The sequence below is a fragment of the Oreochromis aureus genome, linkage group 3 (assembly GCF_013358895.1).
Source record: "Oreochromis aureus strain Israel breed Guangdong linkage group 3, ZZ_aureus, whole genome shotgun sequence".
NCBI lineage: Eukaryota > Metazoa > Chordata > Actinopteri > Cichliformes > Cichlidae > Oreochromis > Oreochromis aureus.
In genome coordinates this window covers 101,668,161-101,677,701 of record NC_052944.1, presented here as the reverse complement: position 1 = coordinate 101,677,701, position 9,541 = coordinate 101,668,161, and the positions used below count along the sequence as shown (strand labels likewise).

At 40.6% G+C, this 9,541-nt stretch overlaps 1 protein-coding gene across 2 annotated transcripts in view; it reads left to right on the top strand.

Annotated features, from left to right (window-relative positions):
• The window catches only part of LOC116312123 (cytidine monophosphate-N-acetylneuraminic acid hydroxylase-like), a 34,350-nt gene that overhangs the window by 1,429 nt on the left and 23,380 nt on the right, over positions 1-9,541 (top strand). For both annotated transcript variants that reach the window (XM_031729483.2, XM_039609011.1), the window contains exons 2-3: positions 9,014-9,224; positions 9,303-9,394. In XM_031729483.2, coding sequence (XP_031585343.1) covers positions 9,019-9,224; positions 9,303-9,394 — 298 coding nt within the window. In that variant the 5' untranslated portion in view covers positions 9,014-9,018. The remainder of the gene's footprint in view (positions 1-9,013; positions 9,225-9,302; positions 9,395-9,541) is intronic.

The following is a 9,541-nucleotide window of genomic DNA, read 5'->3' as shown; positions in this document are numbered from 1 at the left end:
CTAGCATGCACTAATTTTACACATCTCACAACAACAATACATATTTCAAAGATTTGATCAGTGTTTTGATTGTTGTGGGGAATTGACATGTTGCTTTTAAAACCACATGAAGTGTGATTGGCTATTGTCCACTGAGACCAAGCATTCTTCTTCTTGCCATCAAAATGGAAACAGCAGGAAGAGCACGAGTTACTTTGATCTACGATATTCTACAGAATATCTGAGGTAAAAAAATTAAGATATAAACAATCATTTGATGCAATGTGATGGGTCCGTCTAACACAGACCCACCGCTGGTATGAGACAATTTTACTACACAGCAAAAGCAGGACACAAGTCACCAAAGTTATTTGTGTTACTCGTGCACGAGGGAGACCCGACTGGAGCCAGATGTCGTTCCACCCATTTGACCTCCATTGGACTCTCAGCCAGGTTCCCTGTAGCATTTCTTTTATTGTTGTTACATGAATATGCATGGGTTCATTAACATATGATATCTTACATAGGCGTTATTAAAACCTCAACTTTATTATTATTCCTCAACTTCAGGGTTTAAGTGTGTTAAATTTACACTATTTTAACACTGATGAAAAATAGCAAGCTGATTTTCATTGCATGTGTGTGTGTTATTAGTCAAGTTTAATCGATGTCTGTGCACTGGAGCTGCAGATCCACCAGGGCATGTTCTCAAAGCTGCCTTTCATACACATTTCTCTGCTATAATTGGATCATTTTTTAACTACTTTGCTATTAGTCCAATGGTCTTTGTATCACTTTTCATCAGCGACTTGGACAAGATGATAAACAGACTCACATGCTCAAGATGCTGTCTAATCTTCATGAGCTCTCTCGTATTTATAAGTGTTAGTAAGGTTAACACATTTTCTTCTTGTGTGTGTGATTTTGTATATGTTTCTTTTTGCAGTGTTTCAGACTCCTTCACAATTTTCCCACTTAAGCAGTCAGTTTTCTTTTTCCCAGGTTTGCTAACCCAAATTTTGATTGCCCACATTAAATAACAGCATTCCTCTGTGTTCTCACCTGCTCCTCTCACTCCGTTGACCTCTCCCACTTCAACAGACCAATACCAGGCAGTTCTCTTTCCGCTTTGTCCTGCATTCTCCACTGTCTCTCTTTAACTGCCATGTTATTGCTCTTTGGAACTGCCTTCTTTGTCTTCATCCAGGAGTTAGAGCTCGCTTGTCAGGTTTAGTGACACATGACACTGTAAACAATTCAACCAGAAACTTGGCCTGAACGTTTCCAGTGATGTTAACCTATAACTTTCTTCCAACTGCTGCATGTGAAAAATTGATCCAGGTCTGCTTTGCACCTAAGACTGACAAAACTAAGACAGTTTCATTATTATCATCACTGCTTAAACAACACACTTCTGTCTTTAAAAAAAAAAAAAAAATCAGGTTTAATTCATGCATCTCTGCACTGAGCTGTGGATTCAAACTATCTCACTTCTGATTATCTCCAAAAATAATTTCACATGTAACAATTTGTGTATGTGTGTTTTCTATTGATTCATGTAATTATTAGTTTATGTTTCTCTCTCTCTCTCTCTCTCTCTCTCTCTCTCTCTCTCTCTCTCTCTCTTTTTAAATTTACCTTTCTGTTATGATGCTCTAGACATTTCTAAACCTCCACCAGTTCAGCCTCAATTTTCAATCCAATTCACCATAGGCTCTCACTCGAACTCGTCAGGGCTTGACCTCTCAGTGGTCCTTGTCCCTCTTCTCACAGTTTCCTGTGTGGCCTTCAAATCTCCAGCAAACAAAGGCCCAACTCAGCTGTTTCTTCTTCTCTGTTTCTTCTTTCTTCATCTTTTCAGTCTTTTCTTGTAGGTTAACTCCCAGCATGGCAAATATCACGTCCTGGGGTCCGTTCTTCATACCTCGCTTACTACATCCAAGATCAAATGACACATCCAAGATCAAATCATTGCGCCAGCTTTGAGCTGGCTAATCCGGTTCTCCGAACACACCTGTTGTTGACGATTAGTATAGCTGGATGAAGTAATGTGAGATCACTGGGTGGCTTAAAAGGGGCTACACATCGATAGTAGAAACATTGATCGGCAACCCTTTGATTGGTCGGCGAAAACGTTATTATTTTGTACAAATCACACAGAATCACTCAAACCCAGTACCCACAACGTTCACACGCATGCTTGTGATAGACTATTTTCATCAAACATGCTGTTTAGAATCAGAAAGAGTCGGCTACGAGCTAAGCTAAGCTAGAGAAACAGTACAGAGACAGTGAGTGAATACTTTTTTTTTCTTTTTCTTTTTTCCACCTGTCCCGTTTGGCTCTTTTGCCATCAGAATTATTGTCTAAAGGCAAAGAAAGATGCCCAACGGATTTACTTTACCAAATGGACCATCCCAGCCTTGCCGTAATGGTCCATTTGATTCACCTTTTATTGTTTATTTTATTTTCATTTGCTGAATACGGGACAGACTTGACTGGGGGAAAGAAAGGGGAGAAAGAAAGAGGGAAAGAAAAACAGCTGAGAAGTTGGACGGGCAAAAAGGGCAAAAAACAAAAACCAACAGAGCAAGTAGACAAAAAATACATATATCGATCACCTGGATCACCTGTTGAGAAAGAAAAAAAGAAAACAAGCAGAAGAAAACGAGAGTAATAGAATAAACAACATCACAACGATATATTTTTATTAGTCCTTTATTTATTCAGGTAAAAATCTCATTGAGATTTAAAATCTCATTTCCAAGAGAGACCTGGCATATATGGGAATATGGCAGCAAATACTAAATGTTAAACATTATTGTGCAGCACGTAAGATCGACAGCGCACAGTGTTCTTGAGATAGGAGCCAAAAAGGGTGTAGTTTGTGTGTGTGATCACCCGTGTGTACACCTGTGAGCATGGACGCGCTTGTTTTTTTAAAAGGTTCCTTCATGTAATGATCTGCTAGAGGGTGTAGGGGGCCACTGCCCCGTCCTCCAGGGCATGAAGCAGGTATAGAGGAGATCAAAACTCCAGACATCCAGAGGCCCCCAGAACACAAGAGACCAAGGAAGACCAACAGAGGGGCAGCCGCGCCACTATCCCAGAAAGAGCTGAGGAGAGTCCCAGATGAGGCGTCACTCAGCAGCCGCGGAGCAGAAGCCAGGGGGGTTGCAGTGACGCGCCCGTGAGCTCCGCCGGCAGCCAGCTGTGCCTAAGTGACCGAGCCCTAGTTCACTCACAACAGTTCACTCACAACAGTGAGTGAATACTTTGGCTATAAATTAGGTAGTGAGTACATAGAAAGTGTGCTTCGGATGAAGTGAGTAAAGATTATACTATGAAAAAGGAATGTATCTAAAAGTTTTTAATTAAATTGCTAAGCAGATAAGCTACTCAGAAACACCACTGTGTTTGAGCAGGAACAGGAAGTAATACTCTACCACAAAGCGAGCAAACACCATGCTTTTGGCATCAGGATGCCAGGTTCTTCCGCTATCCCTCCCTTGCAAATGCAGTTGCAAGCTTTGGCACCGAAATGCCCAGTTCTTTCTTTATCCCTTATTCCCAAACACAGCAGTGAGCTTTCTACTATCCAGTTGCCAGTTTCTCTACATTTATTCAATTCAATTTATTGAATTCTCACTCACTATGTGTCAAGAGATTTATTCTAAAGACACTTCTTCAGCTTAGAGTCTAAGGGTAGAAACACACAGACGCTGCAGTTTTTACTTGCAAGGGCGATCACAGAGCGCTCACACAAGAGTGGGGGCCCTGTGATGTGCGTGCTCTGTTCTTGCACCTGTCTTTATTTATACACAAAAAGAGTAATACAACAATGAATACATTTGTTCAGTGGAATGTTGATACGTGAGCATGTGCGTATGTGGTTGTGTGTGTGTGTGTGTGTGTGTGTGTGTGTGTGGTTTGTGGGAAGCAGCTCCTTTTCCTGGTAGGGAGTGAACTGCTTGTTCAGCTCTTACTATTGCTGTGGGAAAGAACTGATAAAAATAATAGAACAAGTTTTATAAAGAACAATCAGTCTAAGTCATAAAAAGGTCATCATGCAGTATTCTATCACATGTAAACTTATATCATTAAAAGCTTATACTGACTACTAAGTACAATTTTATATTGACACTATGTAATAAATTGAATTTAATTCAATTTATTTATATAGCACCAAATCACAACAACAGTCGCCTCAGAGCACTTTTTATTGTAAGGTAGACCCTGCAGAGAAAAACCCAACAATCATATGACCCCCTATGAGCAAGCACTTTGGGAAGACAAAACTCCCTTTTAAAAGGAAGAAACCTCCGGCAGAACCAGGCTCAGGGAGGGGCGGCCATCTTCTGCGAAAGACGGAAGACAGGATGAAAGACATGCTGTGGAAGAGGGCCAGAGATCAATAACAAGTATGATTCAATGCAGAGAGGTCTATTAACACATAGTGAGTCAGAAAGATAACTGAAAAAGAAATACTCAGTGCATAATTGGAAGCCGCCACCAGCCTACACCTATTACAGCACAACCTATTACACAACTAAGGGAGGATTCAGGCTCACCTGGTCCAGCCCTAACTATATGCTTTAGCAAAAAGGAAAGTTTTAAGCCAAATCTTAAAAGTAGAGACAGTGTCTGTCTCCCGAATCCAAACTGGAAGCTTTTTTTTCAGCGTGCCTCTGAGAGTGGATATTTCTAATTTTAGAGATTTTGCGGAAATGGAAGAAAGCAAATGGTAAACAGACTTAGCTCTTCTCTACTCTTCTGAGCACTCAAAGGACTTTACACAACTTGTGCAGTCACCCAAGCACATTTTTCTAAGTAACACCCACACACCCATACATACTCCAATGGATGCATTGGAGAGCAATTTGGGGTTAGTATCTTGCTCAAGGATATTTGGCATGCAGACTAGGGGAAGCCAGGAATCGAACCACCAACCTTCCAATCAGTAGATGACCTGCTCTACCACCTGAGCTACAGCCACCCTAAGCAGTCTTACATATTTGTTTAATATGTGCGTTGAAGGACATATCCTGGTCAAAAATGACTGCAACGTTCCTCACAGTGTTACTGCAGGCCAAGGTAATGCCATGCAGAGTAAGAATCTGCTTAGATACCATATTTCTAAGATTTTCAGGGCCGAGTAAAGTAACCTCAGTTTTATCTGAATTAAGAAGCAGAAAGTTAGCAGCCATCCAGGTCTTTGTGTATTTAAGACATTCCTGCAGTTTAAGTAATTGTTGTGTGTTATCTGGCTTCGTGGATAGTTAGAGTTGGGTGTCAACTGCATAGTAGTGAAATCATTTAATTATTTAAACTTTTTATTGTTAATTTTGAATGGTATTAGATTAGATGGGATATTTTTCACAGTTGCATTGATGAGGATGAATTCACTTTTCTGAGGATTTGTTTTGTAGCCAGACATTTCAAACCATTGCAGAATGCGTAGTAGTTGTGAGGTGTTTAGGGTAGGGTCAGTTATAAAAAGCAACAGATCGTCTGCGTAAAGTAAGACTTATCCGTATCCTTGGCCTCCTCGGACAACTCCTGTTATACTAATATCTTGCCATATGGCTGATGCTAAGGGCTCTATAGCGATAAAAAACAAAACTGGAGATAGGGGGCAGCCCTGTCTATTGCCCCTATGGAGCTTAAAATAAGAAGAGATCATATTATTAGTATGCACCGCTGCTGTTAGGTTGATTTTGATAATAGTTCTCATTGTTGTACTTAAATTTGTAAACCTTGCCTTAAGCTGCATGTTTAGATATTCTTCTGTTCCTCCCCTACACATCTAGGATGTGGGGGAGGCAATTGGCTGTAAAGTTTGACTGCAGGCATGTGAGATTCTGGTTTCCTTATATGGTAAAAGATGTTCACTCCCGGCCATTTAGAGGCTCGCCTGTACTTGTATATAAGGTGAACCATTAAAGTAGAGCCATATATAGGGTGAGGGGAGATGACCCTTTGTGATCACCAGGAAGTCACACACACACACACACAAACACACACACACAAACACGTGCTCGCACATGCATGCACACACACAGAGTTCCGTAGCTTTTATGGCACACTATATGGGTTTTACATTGTGTAACCAGTTTAAACCAGTTCGACTGTGTTTGTGCTATATAAATAACGTTTTACTTACTTACTTACAAAACTCAATTACTACCAAGACTGTGTCAATGTGTTGCGGTGCGCCTGGGAGTAGGGCCCGTTGCAATACAAGGGGAACCCGGTGGCTATCTTCCCTGATTACACCAAGAGCGTTGCCAAAGTTCGCTTCGCTTTTAATGACGTGAGGAACCTGCTTCGAGGTGGTCAAGATGTCCGGTATGGAATAATGTTTCCAGACAGACTTTGTATATCTTTCAGGGGCGAGAGTAAGGAGTTTCTGGATTCAGAGAAGGCAATGTTATACGTAAAAAACATTGTCTCACCAAGTGAAGCTGTTGGGTGAAGTTCCCCTCCTGATTGACTTTTGTCAATGTCCCTGCAATTTATGACATTGTCATCAATTTTCAAGGTGAAATTTTGGGACAAGTATTGAAATATTTGTGGTTAAGTGACCATCAACTCAGTCTTATCAGTATTAAGAAGCAGGAAATTATCCGATAACCAGCCCCTAATTGCAAATAGACACGATTCCAATTTAGACACTTCAGCCCAATTTCCAATAGTTAAAGGAACAAAAAGCTGCAAGTCGTCAGTGCAACAATGAAAAGTTACATTAAAAGAGCGTAAAAGAACACAGAGAGGCAGCAGACACAGAGAGAACTGCAATGGGCCAAGTACAGAGCCCTGAGGCACCCCATGCCCCACTGCACAGGTCTCAGAGAGATCATTTTTAAAACTAACAGTCTGAGATCTCCCAGACACGTAAGATCTCAGCCATGGTAAAATATTTCCTGTAACTCCAATAAAATGTTGATGAAATGAAAGCATGAATGACAATTTCCAATTTTTATGAGATACAATAGGGCTTAGTTTAGAAATGTTTCTTAAGTGAAAAAAACAGGACCGAACCAGAGATTTGACATAAACATCCAGAGTGAGAGCCGGGTCAAAAATTACCCCTAAGTTCCTGACAGACGATTTCACAAATGTAGCAAGGGGACTGAGATTTCATTATCTTAGGTATGTGTTTAACAGGGGCACATACAAGGACTTCATTCTTTCGTTCATTAAATTGGAGGAAGCTGTCAGCCATCCAAAACTTTAATGGATTCTAAGCACTCATTCAAAATCTCCAGCTTAGAAACATCTTGGGGGTTGAAAGGAATGTTTAACTGGATATCAACAGCATAGCAGTGGTAGCAGATGTCCTCAAAAGGGTTCAAAATATGCTGGAGGGAAGTAGATATATTAAGAACAATAAAGTCCCCAGCACAGAGCATTGCGGCACACCATAGGACATTAATGTGGAAGATGACCTGTACTTAGAAACTGCCACAAAAAAGTAACCTTCATACAGATATGATGAGAACCACTCTAAGGCAGACCCAGCTACACCGACCCAGTGTTTCAGCCTTTCAAGTAGGATATTATATTCAACTGAATCAAAGGCTGATGTGAGGTCCAACATCAGGATAAGAGAACATTTTCCTGCATCGTTTTGCATCAAAATATCATTGGAGACCCTAAGAAGGGCTGTTTCAGTAGAACGAAAGCCAGACTGAAGTTTGTTAAGAATATTATGTTTGTATAAAACTGCTATAAGCTGCTTAGCCACATCCTTTTCTAAAATCTTATCAGTAAATGGTAGTTTTCAAATTCTCCTGTAACTGCTGGTAAGAGAAGGGTCTAACTTTGTTTTATTTTAAAGGGGATGTATAGCAGCATTTTTAAAATAAACAGGGACTTTACCAGATGTCAGTGAGGTGTTAATTATGGTGAGCACACAGGGACTAATAGAATGGAAGACATTTTTTTACAACGATGCAGGCAAACAGTCAAGTGAACAGGATGATGCTTTCATTGAGTTAACTACTTTTACCTCGGATAGTGAAAGAGGAGCTGGATTAGGAGCTGACAATGCATAAGCTGATAGGGAAAAATTATTTCTTATATTACTAAGAATGAAAGAAAGTTGGAAGTGATAGGGGCAGCAGGTGGAGCAGGAGGAATAATGTCAGTAATGGTGCCAAATCAAACTAGGATTACCTCTACTCTTTGCAACTAGATAAGATAAATAGGCAGCCCTCACCTCTCTAATTGCGCTGTTAAAAGAAACTAACAGATCCTTTAAGTAAAGGAGATGAACATTTAAATGAGTTTTCTTCCACAAGTGCTCAGCTTTATGACAATCACGTTTTAAGCAGTGAATATTGTCATTTAGGCAAGGTGAGGACTTAGAAACAGAAGCTGGTCTTAGCGATGATAACTGAAGGTTTCCCGCTGGGTCATTTGGGAGCAAGGCCTCTATGTGAGCGGTCCACCAGGATTTCTTTGTCCAGTTGCAGAACTTCTTTCAATAGGGTGGAAACTGAGCTGGTCGAACTGGAACCAGTGTCCTCCGCAACACCCACAATATGAATATTGCACCTCTGCATTCTTGCCTCCATATCTTCATACTTTTCTTTTATGCTTCCAGGTCACTAATGGTGGACTTGATGTTGTTAATTTCTGCCGTGTTGTTAGCAATCTCCCTCCTAACTTCCCTCAGTTCGTTCTTCAGGGAGTCAAAATCCTATGCGAGCGCACATCTCAGTTCTGACCTGATAATTGTGGAGATGTCGTTTTTCAGAGAAGGAAGGATGTTCGATTTCAAACCATTATACTCCATCACGGTGTCCGACTGCGAGCAAGGCGATGAGCTCCCCCTTACTTTATTAGCATGTGCCAAGGATGCGCCTGACCACTTCCCTGAGGAGCCAGTATATTTATATTTACAGAGTTTAGATGCCATTTCAGTTGTAACTACTGGTCCGTTTTTTTTCCATAGATCACTGTAAGACTCCTTGTGCTTGCCTCAAAAGGTTGTGCATTAAAACTTTTCTTTTTGAATTTTACCATTTAGGTGCAATGGCCTCTCAAATAGCAAAGGTATTGTTGTCATTGGATGCTGAAGCAGTTGGCTCACTCAAAGAAGGAGTGAATTTCAAGAAAAGCCCAGAGGATGGCAAGTGTTACATCATATTTAAGAGCAACAATGACTTTAAAGCATGCAAGAACCAGTGCAAGCATCAAGGGGGGCTGTTCATCAAAGACATTGAAGATCTGGATGGCATGTGAGAGCAGGAGCAGATATCAGTGATTATACATTGTCAATTTTTGATTATAGCTGACAGAGTTGTCTGTTCCCTCAGGACTGTTAAATGTACCAAACACAACTGGAAATTAAATGTGTCAACAATGAAATATGTGAACCCACCTGACAGCTTCTTGCAGGATGAGCTTGGTAAGTTCTGTCTGTAAAATGCCATTTACTGTATATTGATATTCCACTTCCTGCAATGTGAGTGTTGGATGCTAAATCTGAAATATAAATATGTAAACTGTAAAGGTGCATTATGGGATGTGTGAGGACCTTATAATTATAGCTCTT